A 25,942-nucleotide genomic window follows, 5' to 3' on the forward strand; every position below is an offset into this window, starting at 1 on the left:
GCTCATCAATGGCCAAGACAGGGACAGGATCCTACACCTTCCAATCGCACCTTGGGTATATACTTCAAATTTCATAAGCGTGTCTCAAGCGTCTCACCATCCGGGGTCCCCTTTTAGAGCAGATTCTGCAAGTGGGGACTCATCACTACGATCACCGTTCTCTCCGTTCATTATCTTCTCTTTTTTTGTTATGTTGGTCAAAAAAAAGCTGAGCTCTCATCTTTTTTTACATTAAAATCGTAAACCGAGGCACCACTGTATTTGTTTTGTGTCTAATTTATCTGTGATTTTTGTGCAGGTTCTACAGCACATCGCTAAACAAGGCTGGAGAGCCCAGTCCACGGCCCCCCACACTGCCACCTCTGCCTCCGCCCCCTCCCACCCTGGCTTCAGCTTTGGTAAGTTTCAACTATCTGCAGATTGGCTTTATAATTAGCATCTGATACATTCATGAGAACATGTGGAGAATTTGGCAGCAGGTCTAAATGGGCGGCACTGGCAATCCCATGTTATGAGGAAACAAGCAGACTTGTAAACAGTTACACTTGGTGAAAAAAGTTTGAGAAGGTATTGCTATGTGTGTAGTAATGACAGATCAACTTAAACGTGTACGCATTGGCAAAGTACATAAAACTCATACGCAGTACGTCTCCCTTACATCTCGTTTACATGTGACTTTGGGAGGAGAAGAAGAAAAAAACATGTGACTGGGAGGAGAGGAAAAAACAAATGTGACTGAGCCAATCTTTTAAAGCAATGTTTGCCTATTTGAAGCAAAGATTTGCTTTAATCCCTCACTCCCCTCCAGCAGTATATACATGCCTACAGCTTACTCTCAGCAGCAGAATGGAATGGCAGGGAAGTGCAAGCAAAGTATAATCATCTGTAGTGGTCTGCACTAAGAAGAACCTGCTGATTTGCCCTGCACTTTATTAACAGAAAAAAAGAAAATTCCCCTAAACACATGGAGTCTGCCTGTTTTGACTTAAATGTAGTACAAAAAGTATACCTCCCAAAACCCATTCTGGGTGGACAGTATTGCAATTTTGCTGACTCGCCAACATCTTAAGGGATAAGTTCACCTTTTGGACAAAATTAATAAATGCACATTTTTTTGCAAGTAAAATGTGTATTTATTATTTTTGTCCAAAGGAGCCTGGAAAGCATTGCACCAGCAATCAGTAGATCACTGATGCCATGGAGGTCTCCTGCAGACCTGTCAGGATATCTACTTGCTGTACGGGATGTACGGTCAAGCCGATATACGAACAGGAAGCTTCAGTGAACTTTCAGGGAGCTCCACAGCGCTGTGGTAGTTCATTGAAAACTACAAGCTGACAGCCGCTAAGGCTGCCGGGACTTGTAGACACTTATTCACAGAACTCTGAACGAGTGACACGGCCCTGTGGGCGGAGCCCCGCACGGCCACACTGTTTTCAAATCTAACAGGATGGGGAGATTTCTCCCTGTGCCGTTTGTCAACGGGAGGGGGGGGGGGGGGGGAGGCGACGGTCATGGGAACATGTTACATGTTCTAGCTTAAAAACGAGTGGAACATGTTTCAAAGGTGAACTTATCCTTTAAGGCACTGTTAACTCGCCAGTTCTACAGCGTAGTTTTCTTGCAGGCTGGCATATAAAAGTATTTAAAGCAGAACTTCATCCAAAAGGGGAAGTTCCACTTTAAGCCCCCCCCCCCCTCCACATTTGGCATGGGAGGGAGGTGATGAGTACCTAGTTTTGACAGGTACTCACTCCTACTTCTGCTTGGATTGCCAAAGTGCTTCAAGTGGAAGTTCGCATAAACCCCCCCCCCCCCCTATTCTCAAAGTGCTGCTCACTCATGTGCAGTAGGCTGTCACAGCCGGCTTCACACACTAAAGATGCCGGTGCCAGGGACCCAAAAAACCGTGAATAACTAGCCCAGGTGAGGACCGCGCTGAATCCCTGGACAGGTAAGTCAGCAGCTATAGGATTGTTACTGCTGACTTTTTTATTTATTTTTTTTTTCTAGAGTGAAGAACTGCTTTAATTCCTAACACTGCAAGGGTGCAACTGACACAATGAACCTAAAGGCTAGGAGTCTATAACAAGGGCTGTACTAAGAATAGAAGTGGCATACAGCGACATACCAAACACACCGCCATCGCTGGCTTTCTTCTAGGAATGCTGGTAACTGTGTCAGGCTGACTCTGTGGCTTTAGGTCTTTGTTGCTATCTCAGAACAAGTATGGATATAAGGAATTCTGAATTTTCTTTCCTGAAAACTTGTTCTGGATAAGGACTCAAAGAAAGTATGGGAGCCAGCAAAGGAGTAGAATAGCCAGGCAGCCAGCAAAGGAGTAGAATAGCCAGGCAGCCAGCAAAGGAGTAGAATAGCCAGGCAACCAGCAAAGGAGTAGAATAGCCAGGCAACCAGCAAAGGAGTAGAATAGCCAGGCAACCAGCAAAGGAGTAGAATAGCCAGGCAACCAGCAAAGGAGTAGAATAGCCAGGCAACCAGCAAAGGAGTAGAATAGCCAGGCAGCCAGCAAAGGAGTAGAATAGCCAGGCAGCCAGCAAAGGAGTAGAATAGCCAGGCAACCAGCAAAGGAGTAGAATAGCCAGGCAACCAGCAAAGGAGTAGAATAGCCAGGCAACCAGCAAAGGAGTAGAATAGCCAGGCAACCAGCAAAGGAGTAGAATAGCCAGGCAGCCAGCAAAGGAGTAGAATAGCCAGGCAACCAGCAAAGGAGTAGAATAGCCAGGCAACCAGCAAAGGAGTAGAATAGCCAGGCAACTAGCATTTTCAGAAAAGTTAGCAGCGACATCCTCCTCGTTGAATTGTCATGTGTGCCTGCACTTTGCATACTTTTTTTTTTTCTTTTCTGAACAATCCCCAATTTCTGGTGTCTATACAGAGCTCAGCGAGCAGCAAAAAGAGTTCCAGGCTACAGCCCGGAAATTTGCCAGAGAAGAAATCGTTCCAGCAGCCGCTGAGTATGACAGAACCGGGGAGGTGAGCGCTGTGTGTTCTTTGTAGAGATTACAAAGGACTGCAGTCTTATTAATAGCAAATCTCTCCTTTCTCTTAGTATCCGGTACCTCTCATCAAGAGGGCCTGGGAACTTGGGCTGATGAATGGACATATTCCTGAAAGCTGCGGTAAGGTCACTCAGTGTCTCAAGCTTGTCTGATGGTGAAATGTTTTAGGGAGTATTTAAAGGCTTGAATGTATATTTTATTGGTCATCCTATTCGTAGCTTTGAAGTGGAAGGAAAGTCTAATATTCTAGCCCCTTTCACATGATTGGTCCGATCAGGTCAGCTTGTGAGTTCTTTAGGCAGACCTGATTGGACCCTCCATTGAGTCCTATGCACTGGCGGGTGTAAGGCTGGCCATAGATGGGCCGTTTGTCGGCCAATTAAAAGAAAAATTGGTGCTGCCACCTATGTCCACAAAAACAGCCGTTTTTTTTTTTTTCGTGGATTTTCCAGCATGACCGATAAAATCAAATGAGAAGATCCACAAAAAATGGCCGACTGTATTGCCCCACTAACGGCGTGAATATCAGCTGATTTTTCATACGGACAAAAATTCGGCCAATAAACGACCCGTCTATGGCCTGCATAAGTGGACTTGTGTATGTTTACACACGCCTATCTGCAACCTGATTTGGCATGGTAAAACCAATGGAAGGGGATATGTCCCCCTCAGTCTAGGTGGATTTGGTCAGAGCAGTTGGGTGTAAATGGAGAGCAGAGTCTGACCACCTATAGTGCAGACAGGGCTCTGTCTGCGTCCGCTTTGCATAAACTGAGCAGCCATGGACCTGTCATCCACCCGCTCTGTTCTGATCAGCAGACAGAGAACCACCTCCTGTGAAAGGGTCCTAACAATTTTTAAAAACCTACCCTCCTCCCTTCTCCTACCTATCCTGCATACCTTGTGTACTTCCTTTTTAATCTGCTCAGGTATAGTAATGTGATCCTTATAGTGGAACTTTATTCAGAGGATTAAGTCCTGTTAGATCACTTCATGCTGGTCCCTTTTGCAGGTATAGCTGTATAAAACATAAAAATTAAGGGTCTATACTGTTTAAGGGCTCGTTCACACCATGATGCAGAGCCTTTAGTTTTTCTGCAAGGGCACAACGAAATCAATTTTCTCTCTATGTGCTCTGTTCACACCACAATTTAAGTGTCACGTGCAGGTGGGTGGGTGGGTGTGTGTGGGTTTAGTTCAACTTTTGGATTTACTGCTGTTTCAGGGCTCTTGGCTTTAGCAAAATTGCAGCTTCCAGCAAGAAGAAACAAGAGCATTGCTGGAGGCAATTTACAGCACGCACTAATTTTTGTAGCATAATTATTAATGTGGAGTGTATGATCCTTGCTAAAGAACATTATCTTTTTTATCAAGTTGTTATGGGTAAGGGTCTACTTTAAGCTCCAGGTCCTCTGTGTTGGTGAGCAGCTGCTGCAGGGGAGATGGAGTGCCGACAATGGCTGGACAAGGGGAGCCTATGGATAAGGCTCCAGAATTTATAGCTATTGTCGAGCGCTCCCTTACACAGGGCAGTTGGAACTACAAGGTCATGTGACCGGATTTGGAAGTATACAGTTGTGTGGGGTGTTTTTTTTTTTTTTTTTTTTTTTTAAACAAAGGCTATGCATGATCGCTAAGAGAATAGTTGTGGTTTAGGCTTTTCTTCCACTTTAAAAGCCCAATCTAACATTTAAATGATGTAAAACATGTTCAGGATGCATCAAGACGACAAGCTGTCTGCCTATTTACTGTGTCCCCCTTAAGTGTCTATGCACACAGACTTTTAGCAGCGTTTAGTGACAGGAAAAAAAAAAACGTTACCACAGTGAAAAAATGTGTTTGGACCCTTAGAGAATGAATAGAGAGGTCGGGGATGGTTTGTTTTTCCAACACTTTTCAAGTTAATAACTTGACCACTGATTAGGTTTTACCCCTTTCATGACCAGCCCATTTTTTTTTTTTTTTTTTTTTTGCTATTCAGCACTGTGCTAATTTAACTTGTAATTGTGCGGTCCTGCAGCACTGTACCCAAATGAAATTTATATCATTTTTTGCACACAAATAGAGATTTCTTTTAGTGGTATTTGATCACCACTTGGTTTTTTTTTTTTTGTTGAAACAAAAAACAATATTTTTTACTTTCTACTATAGAAAATATCAAATTTCTTAAGAAATTTAAGCCAAAATGTATTCTGCTACATGTCTTTGATAAAAAAAAATCCCAGTAAGTGTCTATCGATTGGCTTATGTGAAAGCTATAGCGTCTACAAACTATGGAATATACACTAGAATTTTTATTTATTATACTAGTAATGGTGGTGATCAGTGACACAGAGCTGTCCAATCAACGTGGTTTTGCCATGTTTTTGGAACCATCCAATCAATGTGGTTTTGTCTCTATTTAACTTGCCTGGTAATGGCTGTATGTCACTCCCTGAGGATGCCGCCAGGCGAAACTTGCATAGAAGCGTGATCCAGTCACGTCCGTGTTCCCGTGACGTCACATCCGGCCTATCGAAAGCGAGGCTTGGAACACACGCCAGCCATATTATTGGATTGCTCCTCTGCATAGGCTGTACAAACTTGTGCTGGTTCTTTGGGCACCTTTTTTACATGTGAGTGTAAAGCTATATGTGTAGTTGCCATGAAATTTCCAACAAATATTACACTTGGGATGTATAATTCATCTGATTTATGTGAGCTACTTGGAGCATCACCTTTTGTTTTAAGGAGATCCTGGTATTAAAAGTCCATTCACTATTGCTATATTTGGAGCCTTGTGAATATCAAACTGGGGGCAATTATCTGATTTACTGAGGATTGGGAGGTATATCCTAGGAGAGCCTGCTGCTGGTCTTCAATTCTTACTTTGAGGCTACGTTCACACTAGCCTTGTTAGCAAGCGGCGTTTGGGAAGCGTTTTACCATTTTCCAAACGCCTCAGAAAATTCTGCACATTGCAGCACATAGTGCTGTTCAAACAGGAGCGTTAGCGTTGCAGCAAAACGGACGCCTCTGGTCGAGTCAGGAGGAGTTGAAGCCTCCTCTTCAACTCTGTGGTGCCGCTCTGCAAACGCCCGTGTGATTGCGAGGTGTTTTGCGGAGCGTTAACACCATTCAACCTTCATTATAGGCATTTGTGAGGCGTTTTTGAAGTTTGGCAACCTCCGCTAAACCGCGCATGCGCCGGTTTTGGAGCATTAAAAATGCTTCGCAAACGCCGGACCAATGCTTGTCAAACGCTATAGGGGCAAGAGTTGGAAAAAAAGTCAAGTGTGAATGAGCCCTAACAGAGGTACCTGACCACCTTAATTGGGGTCAGTTGTTTCTGGTGAGTGAGAAATTCACTTATTCGTCTACACGTGATAGCGCACAATTTTTGGTCTACAGAAATAAGTCTTCATGGGACTGTCACCATATACAGTGGGGCAAAAAAGTATTTAGTCAGCCACCAATTGTGCAAGTTCTCCCACTTAAAAGGATGAGAGGCCTGTAATTGGCATCATAGGTAGACCTCAACTATGAGAGACAAAATGAGAAAAAAAATCCAGACAATCACATTGGCTGATTTGGAAAGAGTTTATTTGCAAATTATGGTGGAAAATAAGTATTTGGTCAATATGAAAAGTTCATCTCAATACTTTGTTATATATCCTTTGTTGGCAATGACAGAGGTCAAACGTTTCCTGTAAGTCTTCACAAGGTTGGCACACACTGTTGCGGGTATGTTGGCCCATTCCTCCATGCAGATCTCCTCTAGAGCAGTGATGTTTTGGGGCTGTCGCTGGGCAACACGGACTTTCAACTCCCTCCAAAGGTTTTCTATGGGGATGAGATCTGGAGACTGGCTAGGCCACTCCAGGACCTTGAAATGCTTCTTACGAAGCCACTCCTTCGTTGCCCGGGTGGTATGTTTGGGATCATTGTCATGTTGGAAGACCCAGCCATGTTTCATCTTCAATGCCCTTGCTGATGGAAGGAGGTTTGCACTCAAAATCTCACGATACATGGCCCCATTCATTCTGTCCTGTACATGGATCAGTCGTCCTGGTCCCTTTGCGGAGAAACAGCCCCAAAGCATGATGTTGCCACCCCCATGCTTCACAGTAGGTATGGTGTTCTTTGGATGCAACTCAGCATTCTCTCTCCTCCAAACACGACGAGTTGTGTTTCTACCAAACAGTTCTATTTTGGTTTCATCTGACCATATGACATTCTCCCAATCCTCTTCTGGATCATCCAAATGCTCTCTAGCAAACTTCAGACGGGCCCGGACATGTACTGGCTTAAGCAGGGGGACACGTCTGGCACTGCAGGATCTGAGTCCCTGGCGGCGTAGTGTGTTACTGATGGCAGCCTTTGTTACGTTGGTCCCAGCTCTCTGCAGTTCATTCACTAGGTCCCCCCGTGTGGTCCTGGGATTTTTGCTCACCGTTCTTGTGATCATTTTCACCCCACGGGGTGAGATCTTGCGTGGAGCCCCAGATCGAGGGAGATTATCAGTGGTCTTGTATGTCTTCCATTTTCTAATTATTGCTCCCACAGTTGATTTGTTCGCACCAAGCTGCTTGCCTATTGCAGATTCAGTCTTCCCAGCCTGGTGCAGGTCTACAATTTTGTTTCTGGTGTCCTTCAACAGCTCTTTGATCTTCACCATAGTGGAGTTTGGAGTGTGACTGTTTGAGGTTGTGGACAGGTGTCTTTTATACTGATAACAAGTTCAAACAGTTGCCATTGATACAGGTAATGAGTGCAGGACAGAGGAACCTCTTAAAGAAGAAGGTACAGGTCTGTGAGAGCCAGAAATCTTGCTTGTTTGTAGGTGACCAAATACTTATTTTCCACCATAATTTGCAAATAAATTCTTTCCAAATCAGCCAATGTGATTGTCTGGATTTTTCTCATTTTGTCTCTCATAGTTGAGGTCTACCTATGATGCCAATTACAGGCCTCTCTCATCTTTTTAAGTGGGAGAACTTGCACAATTGGTGGCTGACCAAATACTTTTTTGCCCCACTGTATATTGTATTCACTATTTGATTGTCAGATGTATATTTGATAGATGTTGAGAGTCTCATTATTTTACAATTTTTTTTTTTTGTTGTTTGTTTTTTTTGCACGGATGTTTTAGCGCCAACCTATTCACGTTTGTATCTGCTGGGCTGTGCTGGCAAAGCTCTGACATATCTGGTAATGTTGATGTTTGATTCCTCCTGCCTTACACATTCTTATTGGTCCATCACTGTGGCAAGCTGTTGCAGTGGCCAATAGGAATGTTTTGAAGACGGGAAATGTACCGGTACATGTAGTATATAAAAGTGAGCGAACTCCTAACAGAACAGATGAAACCTCAAAAAAGATATAAATTTGTTCTAGTGCACCATTATAACCTCTTGCTGATTAGCTGTACATGGTGTGGTGCCAGTTTTGATGGATTTGCATTGTTTTCTGTCATGTGACTTCTGTATGTGTGGTCTTCCTACAGGTGGTCTGAACCTAGGCATCTTTGACACCTGTCTGATTACTGAGGAAATTGCCTATGGATGCACTGGTATTCAGACTGCCATAGAGGCCAACTCCCTGGGGGTGAGTATGTGAAGAGTTAATACTGAACTCTGCCCTTACCAGCACAATTGTGCCGGCTCTTCTCTTTAAAGCAGATTAAACTTTTTGCTTTTTTGTTCAAGTAGTGGTGCTAGTTTTGTTTCATGATGTCACAGGGGTTTTCTGCTTTCCTATCCTATACGCTGAACCTGAAGTACAAAATGCATTTGTATACACTGCTGAAAAAAATTAATGGAACACATTGAAAACCCATCAGATCTTAATGGTAAAAAATCTCATGCTGGATATTTATACTGACATGGACGGGGTAATGTGTTGGGAACATAAGGATGCCCCATTATTTGATGGAAATGAAAATAATCAACCTACAGAGGACTGAATTCAAAGACACCCCGAAAATCAAAGTGAAACGATACAGCAGGCTAGTCCATTTTTCTCAAAATTCATTGCAGCAACTCAGAATGGTACTCAGTAGTTTGTATGGCCCCCACGTGCTTGTATGCATGCCTGACAACGTCAGGGGATGCTCCTAATGAGACGACGGATGGTGTCCTGGGATATTTCCGCCCTAGTCTGGACATCACTGAGCTCCTGGACAGTCTGAGGTGCAACCTGGTGCCATCAGATGGACCGAAACATGATATCCCAGAGGTGTTCTATTGGATTTAGGTCAGGCGAGCATGGGGGCCATTCAATTATATTGAATTAAGACAGCCATAGAAGGATCAATTCTCGACCAGTTCAGCAGGGACCAGCCAAGATTGGATCTAGTTATGGGCAAGCTGGTTATACTAAAGGAGATCCATTGATCAACTTCAGTGCAACCAACCTGTTGGCTTTTTTGCATTAGATTACTGCCTACAGCTATAGCCACCAGCAGTGGTCATTGTGTCCTGCCAGCAAGGAAAGCTCCCTGCCGGCAGAACAGTGCACTGCAGGAGGGAACTGAGCAATTTTCTTTCCTGCAGCCCTTTATTGCTGGAAACAAAATTGCATGATCTATGGCTTGCTTTACAGTTAACTCTTTCCTGCTGGTCATACAGATATATGCGGCCTCTCTGTGGGTAGGCCCTAACGTCAAGAGGCCGCATATATGCAAACCTAAAGATAGTCAGAGCTGTGTGCTGCGCACTCCCAGCACTGTTACCAGTGGTTAACTGCTCCTGATCTCTACTTGCAGTTGGGAGCTTTCCAACCATGTGACCACTGTGACCGCCAATCGTGGCGGTCACATGATCAGAAACCCTGCCCCCACCTACTGGAATCCAATAAAGGGCTGGGAGGCACTAAGGGGTTAATCAGTCTCACTGCTCTTGTTTAGCTTTGGCTTGCTGTTCAACAGAATGTGTAATCATGTCGCCTTGTGTTGACATCAGTTTTCAACAGACTGCACTTTAATTGACTTTAGGGGAAGTTTTGTTTTATGCTGTATACTGTCTGTAAAAATGTGTGCAAAAACATTTTTCTTCTGTGTAGTCCTGTGATGCAGAAGTAGGGGCTCCCCTGTGTCAGCAGCTACTGCAGAGGAGAGAAGGAAACCCTGACCACAGAGGGGCAATAAAAGTCAGTGGGTGACATATAGGCTCTGGCAATTCAGCTCCATTGTCAGGTGCCGGAACTAGAGCTTTGGCATCTCATGACCGGACCAAGGCGGATTCCAGAAAAGATGTTTAGCAATGTTTATAAGCAGACTTTTTTTAGCCTAAACTTTCGCTTCAACTGCTTCCTGTCCAGGGGTGGACTGACAACTCATGGGGCCCCTGAGCAATAGGGGATCATGGGGCCCCTGTGTCCTTGCCCAAACTCAAAAAAGCCTATGAAAAAGGTACCAGGGGCATCTCGTTGGGCCCCCTGCTGACCCTGGGCCCTCGGGCATTGCCCGAGTTTCGAAATGGTCAGTCCGCCCCTGTTCCTGTCTACCGTACGTATATCTACATCCTCAGATGGGAAGGGTGATATCGCTGCAGCAATGCCAGAGATCCCCCTTCTTTTTTTTTTTTTTTTTTTCTGTTTAGCAGTCCATTTCCTACAAAGTAAAAATGAACCAAGTGGCAATAGAGCTGCTGGATCACTTTTACAGGCAGCAGTGGACCCCCTGCCCATTTCCTTTACCAGGCTTTCCCGAGCGATCAGGGAGCAGAGTACTACCGTCGCTGAGATCTACGAGGCACTGGGAGGAGAGTCAGGTACATCATTCCCCGCCTCCTATCTGTGATGTCAGAAACCGGAAGCAACAAGGATTTGGTCACTTCTGGTTTCAGATTGTTGATGGTTCATAAAAGCTTCTAATGAAACCTATCTTGGTCTGATCAGATGCTTTGGAGGGCAGAGGAGAGATCTGGGGTCTAATTGAACTGTCACTGTCCATGCCATTAAATTAAAGGTAGTGTGTAAAAAAATTAAAGTGCCCCTGTGCTCACACGCAAATTCAACTGCGCACGTAGCTCCCGCACACATGTATAAACGATGATCGAACCACACATAAGAGGTATCATTGCGAATGTCCGAGTGAGAGCAATAATTCTAGCCCCAAATCTGTATAGTTCTAAATTTGTAGCCTGTAAAAGGGTTTCAAAGCATCACCTGTGGAGATTAGCTACTATAATTTGTCGCCGTTCTATGGGCGTGTGCAGTTTTACAGTGTGATATGTTGGGTATTGATTTACTCTGCGTAACATAATCTTTTATATTATACCAACAAATTGGGTCTTTTGTGTATTAAAATGTATTTTATTCAACAAAAAATTGTGTTTGCTAACCCACCATGCAAATATCATGATGTATAAAATTGCAACAAAGCCATTTTATTCTCCAGGGCTTCTGCTTAAATATACTGTTTGGGGTTTGTAAGCAGTTTTCCTGCAAACCATGACAATCGTTAAATAATGTATGACAGAAATGTCAGAATTGGCCCGGGTTCATGGCAAGCTGAGTAAGGAAAAGGTTTGCGTGCACTGACTTAAAGAGAGATGCATTTCCATTAACAGCCTTCAGCATTTTAAAGCTCACTAAAGTTTATGTAACACAAAAAAAACAAAAAAACTTCAAAGTAAATTTTGCATTCACCTAAATTGTCCTAGACATATGGCAATCATACTTGGCTAGAGGTAGGAGCCCAAAAGCAGTGCCTGAAGTCACACTTCACCCTGCCATCTCCCATGCCTCACTGTTTTGTTCATCACAGGGATGGTCCAGCAATAAATTCGAGCACCTGATGTCACTGCTTGCATATTGGCATTCACTGAACGTGAGACCATTGGGGTGTGATGATCGCGGCGTCAGACCCCAGCCCTTCTCACCAACCTCGTGATCGAACGACTAGCCAATCTAAAACCGTTTTAATAAAATAGTTTTTTGTGAGCCACCAGGAGTTAACTTACTCTATTATTAGTGTTAATTGTGTGCTTAAGTGAATATTTATTAAATATTAGATCGCTAGGCACTAATTACACCCTCTCTAGGTGTATAAATATAAAGTATGAATTCTTATACTGTACCGCGCTCCAATGTTATCAACCTTTTGTGATTGACCTTTTTTGATTGTGTGAATTTCTTAATATACCACCTATAATCCAATCATTACTTACTTCTATGGTGCTTAAATATACAATTAACATAAATTAATTTATAAATGTGAATTAAAAAATTATATGTGATTATAACAAATATCAAAAAAATTAATGGAAAAATTGGAATGTCAATTCTATGTGAATAAAATTAATAAAAAAAAAAAAAAAAAAAATTAATAAAACATTAATAAAAAATATGGGAATGTCAATTATTTTCTTTGAATTTGAGATGGTGTTGTTATTCAATTTAGTTTATGTGATAAGTCTGTGTTGGCAGCTTAAACCTCTCCCTCTTGTCTCCTCTCCTCTCTCCTCAGCTCAGCCTTCTCAATTGTGCTTTCTTCACTGGCTGCTTTGTTTATTCCTCCATATACGGAACATGCAGAGAAGGGAAAAGAAACATAGTGTCTTATCCGGGATATAAGTGATTTATTGCTCTTTGATCTCCCACTCACATTGTGTAAATGTAAATAACGCTTTGCATACAATGTATCAAGATCGTGCTTCAGACAGCCTGGCTGATGTGTTTGCTTGCAGTAAATATACTCGCCGTTCCTCTGTGGATGCGTGATAACGTCACCGCCCCTCCCCTACGCGTTACGCTACAGGGACTCGTAGCTTCCTCTGGGGGATGTGGATTTCACCGCCCCTCCCCTCCCCTACGCGTTACGCTACAGGGACTCGTAGCTTCCTCTGGGGGATGTGGATTTCACAAATCCACATCCCCCAGAGGAAGCTACGAGTCCCTGTAGCGTAACGCGTAGGGGAGGGGCGGTGACGTTATCACGCATCCACAGAGGAACGGCGAGTATATTTACTGAGAACAAACACATCAGCCAGGCTGTCTGAAGCATGATCTGGATACATTGTATGCAAAGCGTTATTTACATTTACACAATGTGAGTGGGAGATCAAAGAGCAATAAATCACTTATATCCCGGATAAGACACTATGTTTCTTTTCCCTTCTCTGCATGTTCCGTATATGGAGGAATAAACAAAGCAGCCAGTGAAGAAAGCACAATTGAGAAGGCTGAGCTGAGGAGAGAGGAGAGGAGACAAGAGGGAGAGGTTTAAGCTGCCAACACAGACTTATCACATAAACTAAATTGAATAACACCATCTCAAATTCAAAGAAAATAATTGACATTCCCATATTTTTTATTAATGTTTTATTAATTTTTTTTTTTTTTTTTATTAATTTTATTCACATAGAATTGACATTCCAATTTTTCCATTAATTTTTTTGATATTTGTTATAATCACATATAATTTTTTAATTCACATTTATAAATTAATTTATGTTAATTGTATATTTAAGCACCATAGAAGTAAGTAATGATTGGATTATAGGTGGTATATTAAGAAATTCACACAATCAAAAAAGGTCAATCACAAAAGGTTGATAACATTGGAGCGCGGTACAGTATAAGAATTCACAATCTAAAACCGTGCTGTCACGTGCGTAACAATGCCACGCCCAGCTGCACTCTGCACAAAGATTTTCCAACTAATGGACCACAATCTGTACATCTGCAGCCTGGGAGGGATTGTTACTGGGTCAGGTTAATTATGCAATTAACCCTTCACACTTCCACCCCCTTTTTGTACAGAGAAGGGAAACTCGGCAATAACACTATGATGTTTGCATAAGCATTGGTATACCACTTTCACCGCAGGCAGAGATATACTGAAGTTTAAAACATACAGTAGCACTCTTCAGAGGCAGGGAATCTTAATTTGCATGAGAGAGAGAGAGGCCTTAGCTCCCAAAGTTAGTTCTGATGTTAAAAGGGAGAATCTTTTTAACTTGGCTTTTTCTAGGAACTCAGCAGGGTGTCTCCCTGAAGCAGAGAACCAATCGAATCATTTGGGTGGGTGTTGCAGGCGAAGACCCAAGCTATGACCAAAAACTCTCAGTTGATGTCATGGTTCATAACTTATTCTCGGTGCATTTAGCAGCCTGACCACTAGTAGAGTAATATGCAGACGAATCTGCTGAATGGTTAGATGTGAAATATGTTATACCTGCTTGGATAGTTAAGGAGATATCATTTTCTGCTCTCCTGTATATGCCAGCTAGGGGTTGTAATATATTAGGCGACTTGTATTAAAATGAGCCGTCCGTATATGTGCTCCCTGTTTATGCAATTATGTCCTATTTGCAGATATAAAATTATATGGAAAAGTGAGTTTTTAAATGTAAGTCTGTTTTTCGACTACCTGGAATGTCTTTGAAGCGCAGTGAGGGCTTGGTTTGTGACTTTACGATCCCTTCTCCAGCAAGAGTCTCGCAGACATAGGGGCACCAGCTAATGGGGTCTATAGCCATAACACCCTCCCAATGAGTTTGCTGCCTGTGATCTCTGTCATCATCCAGACCACAGAGGGGGAGGGGGATATCGGAGGAATCTGATTTGGGAGAAAGAGATACAAGATGGAGGGGTTTGGAGCAAAATGGATGGCCGCTTCCATCTCTGTGTGCATGATTGCTACAGGGAGCTCCACGTCTCTTCCTGGCTATATGTACAGGTACATTGATGTGCCTGTTATGCAAGGTTTTTGCAATTTAGGATAATGGAACTTGAGGATAAACTTGCATTAAAGACAACGCTGGGATTTCCTCTCCCCTTGGGCACTTTCCTCCCACCCCCTTTTTGTAACTGTTCACTGGATGAAAAAAAAAAACCTGTCTAAGGGCCGGTTTATACCACATGCAATCCAGTGCATTGTTTCTTTGCCAAAACGCATGGATAGTAGGTAATATAGTTTCCAGTGGCATAGTTCACACCATTGTGGGAGATGCCACCATTCCAGGCGTTGCCAGCTGTTGAGCGCTCCCTCCTCTCCCCTGCAGCAGCCACTGGCTGACACAGGGGAGGCAGATCATGTGACCGGAGCGGTAAGTATATACATCTTACAAAGGTTAATCGGCATAGATGTGAGGAGGGAGAATCTTTAAGATTAGTTAGGGTTTAGCCTGCAAATCTACTTTACTAAACGTCTGTTTAGAAGTCAGTTAGCAGCTCTTCATTTACAAATGACCTTCTCTTTTGCTACTTTGGTAAATTGGAGGATTCATTTTCTTTTATTGTAGAATGCTTTTAGAATGTCCTGTTTTGGGGATTTGTGCTGGTCTCCTGTTAATGTGAACATTGTGGGATCAATGTGGGGAGATTCTGTAGCTAGGCCCTGTTTCTACTTTATACATAACAAGAGGAGGGCTTGAGTCCAGATGAGATTCTCCTCATCACCCTTAGAGGGCGCCACCTGAGCAGTCTTGCGTTACTGCCATGTTAAAGTATTTGTAAACCTCTGACGTGAAATATGAACAAAACCTATCCCTCTATAGTGTGTACTTGTCTCAATTAGGAGCACTGTAACTTCTGTCTGCTGCTTTTGTTCCTCTACTATCAGCATGAATCACTTCTGACAAGTTTTCCTGACACCAAGAGAAAAATGGTGACAGTGGAGGGACATCCAGCAGATTGACAGCCTCAGCTCTGTTCCTGTGAGCTGTGTGGAGGGGGGTGTCTCTCCCTCCAATCAGCTCTCAGAGCTCTCCTCACTGAGCTCTGCAGAGTGTAATTTCAGCTCTCCACCCCCTGCTTTGAAGATTTATAAATTCTGTACTTTTTAAACAGATGTAGAGAAGACTGCGGATAAACAGGTACAACTTATGTAGGAGGCTTTGTTTCATCTGTGTATCACCTGAGGCCAGTCACTTCATAGGATATATGTAAGGGTTTACAACCACTTTAAAACATCTCTAGCTCTTATGGGATATATTATAAAGCTGGTCTTGTCAATAAATCGAAGAGGTAACAAATCTTGGTGCCCAAATAGAATGCCCCTTTTCATGTGGAAGCATAAAAGGCAGATTTTTTTTTTCTGCCATGGATAATGGATAGTCTTCCTTCAGGCATCTTTTATGCCTTACAAACCGTATTTTTCTAAAGGAAAATATTCTTTTGGCCCTAGCAACTAATCGGCTAAGCTGAGGGGAAAAAAAGGAAGAAGATGGTTAGTACACTTAAGGACACTCTTTACAGATTTGCTGTTGGCACTGTGAAACACTGAAAGCACTTTGTATTTGGAGATGGTGACAGATGTGTTCATTTTTGCAGCAAATGCCTGTGATAATAGCTGGAAATGAGACACAGCAGAAGAAGTACCTGGGAAGAATGACGGAAGAACCTTTGATGTGTGTAAGTAGAGTGTTTGGAGTGATTTATGTGCTGTTTGCATTGTGCTCCATTGGCTTCTGAGTCCCAAGTGCTATTTTTTTTCAATGGAAGGAAAGGAGAAGCTGGGAAGAGAGCCCGTCATCTAGCCTGTCAAAGCCGCATGACTGGTCTCTCTCCCAAAGTTTGATTTTACTGTTGTGGGTTTAGTAACACTTGAACGCTTCAGAAAACTCAGTCTGTATCTGCAGCAAAGCATGCTTGTTATACTCACTGTGGAACCTAAGGGGTTAATCCTGTGTTTAAAAAAAAAAAAAAAAAAAAAGACTATTTGATCCGGTCTTCCCTAATCCTCCCCTATTGCTGTCCCCAATCCATCTGCCATAGTTAGAGCATTACTTCCAAGTCTGCACATGCTCTGTGGTGTATATTGATAGAGTATTTATTTATTTTTTTTCTTCTTTGGGAAGGGTGCATGTGATCAGTACAGGGCCAATCAGCACTGTCCAGACAAAGGGTCAGGGGTTGTGCAGCCTTATAGAACAGTCAGGGGAAAATAAAAACTCCTACAAGATTACCCAGTGGTTGTCCAGACACTGATAGTCACAAGACGGCTCTAACTGCTGATGAGAAAAGGTATTTAGCAGTTTATATTTTCTAAAATAATTGCGTTTCCATGTTCTTGTGCTGTGGGAGACCAGATATAGTGAATGCAGGGTCCAGGGAGACCAGATATAGTGAGTGCAGGGTCCGGGGAGAGCGGATATAGTGAGTGCAGGGTCCGGGGAGACCAGATATAGTGAGTGCAGGGTCCGGGGAGACCGGATATAGTGAGTGCAGGGTCCAGGGAGAGCGGATATAGTGAGTGCAGGGTCCGGGGAGACCAGATATAGTGAATGCAGGGTCCGGGGAGACCAGATATAGTGAGTGCAGGGTCCGGGGGGAGCGGATATAGTGAGTGCAGGGTCCGGGGGTTTAGTAACACTTTAAGTGGAGAGGATCTTCATGTGATGCAGACTCCATTTTATGAATGGAATATTCCATTGCAGTAGATAGCCAATAGTCTTTTTTTTTTTTTTTTTTTTTTTTTTTTTTTTCCCCTTTTCTTTGCACAAATACTGTCAGATAAAACATGGCATACAGTAGTATCACACTCTGGGGGAAATTTACTACAACTGATGCGGCTGTGAATTGTAACCAATCAGCCTCTTAACTTGAGCTTGTTAAGATGAGCCTTTTCAATAAAACGTGGAAGCTGATTGGTTACTCTGCACAGCTGCACCAGATTCTGTGTTCTCCAATTTTAGTAAATCGCCCCCTTGCTAGGATAACTCAAGTTCATGCCGGCACCCTCCGTCCAATCATGCTGGATACAAAGTACTTTGGGAATAATACAATTCAGACACTGAGGTGTGAAACGCAGAATTCAAAGTTTATTATTGTACTGGAGTTTAAATACCGAGATAACACTGAATATTTTGGGAATAAAAATTGGTTTTCAAGCACAAACAAGGGTTAGTTAACTATTAACCCGTTCACCCCTCTGTGAACAATATATATTTTTGTTCTATCAATTTTAATCCTTACCAATACATTTTATGAATAATTCAACTGACGTGTCTTCACAACAGTCATCTAGACCAGGGGTCTCCAAACTTTTTAAACAAAGGGCCAGTTTACTGTCCTTCAGACTTTAGAAGGGCCAGACTGTGGCCATTGGCAGTCAAAGTTGCCAACGTCAGTGGGAAAAAAAATTCCCCATCTTTGGTGTCAGTAGAAAGAACAGTGCTGTATCGTTTTTTGTCATTGGAAGAAATTGTGCCCCATCATTGGAGTCAATGGGGGGAATAATGGCCCATTGTTTGTATCAGTGGATGAAATAGTGCCCCAAAGACCAGATAAAATAAGCATAGGGCTGCATCTGGCCCTGGGGCCATAGTTTGGAGACCACTAATCTAGACACTCTTTCCAGTTTTGTATATAATATCTGAAATGAACCCAAATTGGCCCTTTTGCTTTATAAGAGTTTGTATTTGGATAAGGTATAACTAGGCAATATGGTGCATTATCCTGCAGGCCTACTGTGTAACTGAACCTGGGGCTGGCTCAGATGTGGCCGGCTTGAAGACAAGAGCAGAGAAGAAGGGCAATGAGTACATCATCAATGGACAGAAGATGTGGATCACCAATGGGGGCAAAGCAAACTGGTAATGTGTTGAGTTCCATATTTTGTTTTTTTTCTTCCTCTCTTCCTCGGCCTTCAGTCCTTGTTCACATGGGGTGAAGTAGAGCATATGCTCATGGAGGGCCATGTTTTACCAGCACAGGGATGCACAGGTGTTCCATGCGTCCCCATGCAGGCAATTCCTTTCATGTCACTTGGGGTGCAGAGGTTGCATGGACACAGATGCTGGTCTCAATCTGACATCTGTGCAGGTGTGAGCGCACTGCCCCATTGCAGACAACGTGTGTTTGGGGCCATGCACCTGCACGGATCCCAAATTAGGAGCAGCATCTGTGTTGATTCAGCCACTGCATGCCAGTTGACATCAATGGGACTGCCCGCATGGGGATGCACAGAACAGCCCCCTCCCCCACAAAGCATACGCCTTTGTATGCCCTGTGTGAAGAAGGCCTTAGAGGGAAAGTTGACAGAAAATGTGTGTTTTTAGTTATGGGTGGAAGTTTGACTTTTAAGTGGCTTCATAAATCTCCTAAGGCTAGACTTATCTCTCGCCATGGACTAGGTCAGGATTCCACTTGCCTCTATTCTTTATATTCCTATATAGTATTAAAGGATAAGTTCACCTTTTTGTAACTTATGTTACACCCATATTCAGGATGTAACATGTCACAGATGCACCAGCCTCTGTACCCCCCAATCCCCCCATTTTGACAAAGTGGGGGATCTCACCCTCAACACCCCTCCCCTACACACACACAATCACAATCTGGCCGCCCAACATTCATTCAGTTTTATGTGAAAAGTAAAGTTCCGACAGCCTTTATGGCTGTTGGCTTGTAGTTCTCACTGAAATACCTGGGTGCTGTTTACTGTCGGAGTGTAACTGCCTGCCCATACCGGAGGTACGGGCACACAGCTACACAGTCTGTGGACTGTGGCATTACATCTGTGATCTGCTGATCGTGGGTGCAATGCTTTAGAGCAGTGGTTCTCAACCTGTGGGTCGCGACCCCTTTGGGGGTCGAACGACCCTTTCACAGGGGTCGCCTAAGACCATCGGAAAACACATCTTTCTGATGTGTAAAGAGCAGCTACTGTGCTGAAAGCAGCTACTGTGCTGAAAGCAGCAGTATTGGAGGTAAAACGACACTCATGAATTATAATTACTGGGTAAATAATTTTATGGTTGGGGGTCACCACAACATGAGGAACTGTATTAAAGGGTCACGGCATTAGGAAGCTTGAGAACCACTGCTTTAGAGGCTCCGGGGGGGAAAAAAGCATATATTTTTTTTTTTATTTATACCTGCAATGAAGTGTGTTATTAAGATGAACTTATCTTTTAAAGGATAAGTTCACTTTTTAACAAAATATTGAATGCTTATTGTGGGGTTTTTTTTTTGTTTTTTTTTTTTTTTTTTTTTTGCAGGTAAACTATGCATTTACTATTTTTGTTTTAGGAGCCTGGAAAGCACTGTACCAGCGATCAGTAGATTGTTCGTGCCATGCAGGACTTCTGCAGACTTGTTGGTGTATCTGTGTGCTTGTACTTTGTTCAGGCAGGCAGATGGACACTGACAGGAAGAGTCAACGAATTACCACAGTGCTTAATAGGGAACTTGTAGTTTTCCCATTCACACAATACTGTGAATGAATGACGCGGTCATGTATAACATGTAATGAAAGGTAATGCCTAAGCACCACTTTTTCTTTCTAACTGGGGTGTTCTGTGGAGTTGTGAAATTTAGCCAAAAAGAGCATGCTACACCAATGAGATCCACCCCCAGTACACACATCGGCCTTTCCTCTTTATTCCTCCCCAGCCCACGCATGGGTTTTTTTTTAACCGCTTCAATACCAGACACTTTCACCCCCTTCCTCCCCAGGCCATTTTTTCAGCTTCCGGCGCTTTGAATAACAGTTGCGCTGTCGTGCAACACTGTACCCAAATACAATTTATAATTTTTTTTTTCACACAAATAGAGCTTTCTTTTGGGTGGTATTTAAACTCCAAGAGGAACAAATGTTGAATTCCAGCACCATCTAGTGTAGAAATTATAAATTGTAACCCTATGCAACATTTAAAATCATTAATAAAACCATTTAAATGAAAATCTTGCATTTAACCAAAGTTTGCATCTCTGAAAATCATTAAATGCATTTCATCTGTTTTTGGTTTTTTTTGACAGGTTTTATTGTTTGTTTGCACTTTAAGGTTTGTTACTTTATTTACACTTTGAGATTCCTGGGTTGGTGGTACAATTGATACATCTTGCAGAGTAATCTTCAGTTCTCCTGAGCATTTAAATGTCCTATCTCTGGGTCATTTTTCCTAGTGTATATATTGTTTGCGTTGCAGTCTAAAACAGAATACCAAAAAATGCATCCACCTATGAGATGGTATTACGATGGTGCTCCCCATACTTCTGATGACTCACAGGCAGGACGCCATGTACCCAAGTGCAACACACTGCTCTCTTTTTCTAACTCCCTGTAAGCAGCCTGATGCTGCTGTGCAGGAGGGTAACTGGGTAGAGAGTTAACCTACCTAATAGTTCCTTATCTCTCTTAGGAACTCTGGTGGGTTAGTGTTGATTTTAAGTCAAAATGTATATTTAACCCCTGTGGTACCAAAGTTGCATCTTCATAGATTTGTTGCGATTCCTTCTGACTCAGTTCTTTTATGTTCCTTCTCCTGTATTTTTTTGATGCCCCAGAATATTAAACCTGGAGGGTCTAAATTATCGTAATTGGCAAGGGGTCTGCTGTGATTGATGTTTGACTGGTGAAGCATCTTCACTCCGGTCCACCAGTCCTCCTTTCCTTCTTCTTCTTCTTCCTTCTTTCTTCTTCTTTCTTCTTCTTTCTTCTTCTTTCTTCTTCTTTCTTCTTCTTTCTTCTTTTTTCTTCTTTTATCTTCTTTCTTCTTCTTTCTTCTTCTTTCTTCTTCTTTCTTCTTCTTTCTTCTTCTTTCTTCTTCTTTCTTCTTCTTTCTTCTTCTTTCTTCTTCTTTCTTCTTCCCTTTCCTTTTTTCCCTTTCCTTCCCCCCCCCCCCCATCAATCATCATCATCTTGGACCAGGGGTTTTCACCACGGTTTCAAAACCTTCTGCTAAAATGACAAATCGCAGGGCTGCATAATAAATGGCACCTGAAAATGTAGTGTAGTTGTCACGCAATCAGTCGCGCGGCAAACCACATCGCGTGACGCTTCTCGCTTAGAAAGTTCAGGAGCTGCCACTGACTGATCCCATACAATCCTCCCACCAGCACTGCCACTTAATGAGTGGTAATGATGTGCAGTAACCTCTAGCAAGGCCAACATGGGATTTCACATGGCATGCAACTTGGGGGTCTCACAAGTCAGATCCCAAGTCACAGACGCATGAACCGAGCCTTAGGAACTCTGTGGTGAGTTTACTGTGACTAAGGCTCTGTTCACAGTGCTGCGACCCCAAGTCGCATGACATGTCAAATCCCATGTTGGTCAATGAGAGCTGTCTTAATTGGCACTACTGAAGTCGCTCAAACTTTTTAGAAAAGGTTCCTGTACTACTTTAATGCGACTTCCATCCGACTTGTGCCCATAGACTTTAATGGAAGTTGCCTCCAAGTCAGAACCTCATCTATATTGATGTGATTTGGATCCAACATTACAGGATGATTACTCAGGCAAAGTCGTATTACTTAAGTCGCATCAACAGTCATACTCAAGTTGCAACCAAATTGCCAGGAAGTCATCTGGAAAAGTCACATGATTTTCAGGTCAAAGTAGTGTGAACATAGCCTAAAGGCTACGTTTTACCTTAAAAAAAATAAATAAATGCACATTTTTTTCCATGTAAGAATTTGTGCATTTTATCAATTTTTTCTTAAATAGCAGTTGATCATGTGTGCAGTGTCAGGCTCCTGCAGACTCTTCCTCCAGCTTTCTGCCCTTACCTTTTTGTATGAGCTTTCATTTAGAGAGCTGAAGGAAGGTTTAATGGAGTAGCAGTACGTTGCTTACCACACTCATGGTCCATTAAGAACTACAAGTCTCTCTGCTGCAGTGACTGAGAGGACTTGTAGTTTGTTCATTCACAGATCTCTGTGAATGAATGATGCAGCGGTGCAGGCGCAGCCGTGCCAATTTTAAAAGTGACAGCTGTTGCAGGGTAAAAGAATCCCTGCAGGCTGTCAATTGGGGATGGGGTTCTTGTGAGAAGCAGGAAGACACAAGTGCTGTGTGGCGCTGCAAAGCAGGAAGCAGAGCCTGAATATTTAATGAGGGAATAGAACTACTCCTAAAGCATATATAATTACAAAAAAAGCTACTTACACACTTCTGGTACTGTTTTGTCTGATGTAGCATGTTTGTGAAAGCTTGTATTTGAGCCAATGTCTATCTTCCTTACTGCCCTACTTCTATGAGCCCTGGGTACTAAAGACCAAGCTCCTTGGGGTGCATCAAGCTGCCCTGGGCTCGCAGGAGAATGCTGCAGGGAACAGGACACATTATGTGATGCTCCTCTGTGCAGTATTCAGAAATGGCCATCACTGCTGCAGGAAGAAGATGAATTGGGGAATACAAATGACAGACTACTTAGACTGCTGCAAGAAATTTTATTTTTAAAGGGATTACAAAAAAAACTTAATTATAAAGTAGGGGAATGAATTGCAATATAAGAATGATGCGCACATTAATTTTTACAGGCCTCCCTAGCATGGGTTACTGCAGAAAAAGTAGCCCAGCAATTTAAACAGCCTAACAGATTTTGAACTTGCTGCTTTTTTTCCAGCTACATAGCAATCTGTTTTGTTCTGTTCTGCAGGTATTTTCTTTTGGCTCGGACTAACCCTGACCCCAAATCCTCAACTGGAAAGGCTTTCACAGGATTTATTGTAGATGCTGACACTCCTGGAGTACAGCCTGGAAGAAAGGTAAGTACCTGTAGATCTATAAGTATATTAATAGAGGTCCATAAGTAACATAAAAGCCCTTTTTGTAAATTATTTTAGTGAGTGGGTTTGCATATTTGTTAAAGAGGAACTCTGCCTTGCCTATTAAATATGAAATTTCATATCCCTAACACTTGTCCCTAACACAAAAAAAACGTATAAGTCCATGGAGTCCAGCGTTGTTGCATGCAGGCAAAGTTCTCTTTACACTGCTTTTCTCTAGTGCCGCCATCTTGAATTGAGATTTGATGTATGTACAGGCACACTGTGGTGGCCTTTGCTAGGTCTATGGGACCTGGCAGAGCTACGTGGCAAGTCTGCACAGGTATGCCGAGACCTCTGCTGGTGAACTGGCAGAGACCCCACGATGCCAATTTCTGAGATCCTGTGAACTGCCTTCTAGGATGTGCGACGTAGACATCCCAAGAGACCGTTTGTGGGATCTTGTGCATATGTAGAAATGCAGCTGGGGCTCCTGGAGAGGAGTGGCCAACATTGTGCGCTGTGTGTTGTCACCCTGAAGTTGGGGGGGGGGGGGGACCTGCCAGGAGAGATCACAGCCGATCATTTGGGTGAATACTGTCCAACCTACGTGTGGAGGAGGTTGGAGCGGTTGCTGTTTTGATCATGTTTGTGCTTTATTTGACCACTCTATAACATGTTGGTCAAATGTATCTGGTAAGCCTCCCTTGAACACTGAGTGGGGTGACACGTGTTGCACTTGGATGTGTCTGATCACCATATGAATTGAAGATATGACTGAACGTAAGGCTATTTTACACTGAGTGGGGTGATATGTGCTGCACTTGGATATACATAATCATCCCAGTGATTGAAGACATATGATTTGTATTTAAAGACTTTCCAGTGTGCTTTTGCCCTGGGACTTAATTATTCATTTCAATGGTTTTTTGCTTTTTTTTTTTTTTTTTCCCTCCCTTGTGTCAATTAGGTTATTATATAGTATTCACATTTTTAGCGCTGCACTTTTATATACCGTATAGTTCGCTCCATAAGACGCACCTAGGTTTTAGAGGAGGAAAACAAAAAACATTATTCTGAACCAATGGACTGCGGACACAGCGCAGGAGATGACCAGAGACTGCGGACCTGGGGGAGTGGTCCCTCACCGTAGTCTTCTGGGACACGTGACAGGTCCCAGAAGACTACGGGGCCATTCACAAAGCGCAGCGCTTCTAGCGCATGTGCAGTGGGCACCCGGCTGTGAAGCCACAAGCTGTCACAGCTGGGTGCCCACACTAAAGATGCCGGTGAAACCAGCGGTGATGAGAACACCGATGGACCAAGGAACAGGTAGGACTGAGGAGTAGGTTCTGCTGCACAGAAGAGCCGTGTGGCCGGCCCGGTATTCTAATGCGACGGGGGAAATACTGGGCTGGCCGCTCCATATATGCTCCATAAGACGCACAGACATCTGTCAATCTGCCAAACTATTTGTATTTCTGTGATTTGCAGGGTTGTCATCCACTTCACCCCACCTCCAGCTTTGGATGGTCCTCAGTGATATAGAGGGCCTCACTGACATGTCAGCCACATTCTTTGCAGCATTGTGCTATGAGCGTAGGGTGACATGATGGTGCCCTGGGCTCACAAGAAGGAAATTGATACACAGCAAGCATCATTCAACCCTGGCAACGCTGGACCAAGGTGTGGTGAGTTGTCAAAGGGGAAAAGAGATGGAAAGGAGGCAATTATTGCAGCGAAAGCTGCTTCCTGGACTGTGTGTGTCTCTTTTTAAACAAATAAAAAAAATAAATAGTAAAGTGTGTGTGTGTGTGTGTGTGTGTGTTTCTGCTCAAACGTTTGCATACAGTCACAGAAATGGTGAAATATTGATAATGACTGATCAGGCCAAAACACTCTTTGATAATAAATGGCTTCATATGACCACCATCTATAAATAACATAGTTTTTGGCTTCTTTTTAAATCCTTAAGAGAAATCACCCAAATGGCTCCAAATAAAAGTTTACATACCCTGGAATTTTTGGCCTTTATACAGACACAAATTACAGTGTTTGTACCAATAGCCAATGACTTTATTAGCTCTGACGTGAATGCACCGAGCAGGCTAGATACTGAGCCATGCGGAGCAGAAGAGAACTGTCAAAAAACCTGCATAATAAGTTAATGGAACCATTAAAGATAGAAAAGGATATCCAAAGCCATGAATATGCCAGTCAGTACTGTTCAATCACTTATTACAAAGTGGAAAATTCAGGGATCTCTTGATACCAAGCCAAGGTCAGGTAGACCAAGAGATTGCAGCCACAACTGCCAGAATAGTTCAAGATACAAAGAAAAACCCAGAGGTAACCTCAGGAGAAATACTGTCTGCTCTGGAAAAAGATGGTGTGGTTGTTTCAAGGAGCACAATATGAATGATACTTGAACAAAAATGAGCTGCATGGTCACAATACCAGAAAGGAAATCTTTACTGCGCCAATTACACAAAAAC

The 25,942-nt window shown here is 43.0% G+C and overlaps 1 protein-coding gene across 1 annotated transcript in view; it reads left to right on the forward strand.

The window, feature by feature from the left end:
- ACADM (acyl-CoA dehydrogenase medium chain) overlaps positions 1-25,942 on the forward strand; it is a 44,969-nt gene that overhangs the window by 9,348 nt on the left and 9,679 nt on the right. The window contains exons 2-8 of the mRNA XM_089692181.1: positions 299-398; positions 2,900-2,997; positions 3,074-3,143; positions 8,509-8,609; positions 16,284-16,364; positions 18,417-18,547; positions 23,339-23,447. Coding sequence (XP_089548307.1) covers positions 299-398; positions 2,900-2,997; positions 3,074-3,143; positions 8,509-8,609; positions 16,284-16,364; positions 18,417-18,547; positions 23,339-23,447 — 690 coding nt within the window. The remainder of the gene's footprint in view (positions 1-298; positions 399-2,899; positions 2,998-3,073; positions 3,144-8,508; positions 8,610-16,283; positions 16,365-18,416; positions 18,548-23,338; positions 23,448-25,942) is intronic.

Source organism: Staurois parvus, unplaced genomic scaffold (assembly GCF_062004578.1).
Source record: "Staurois parvus isolate SC_StPar_1 unplaced genomic scaffold, SC_StPar_1.0 ptg000578l, whole genome shotgun sequence".
In the NCBI taxonomy this organism is placed as follows: Eukaryota; Metazoa; Chordata; class Amphibia; order Anura; family Ranidae; genus Staurois; species Staurois parvus.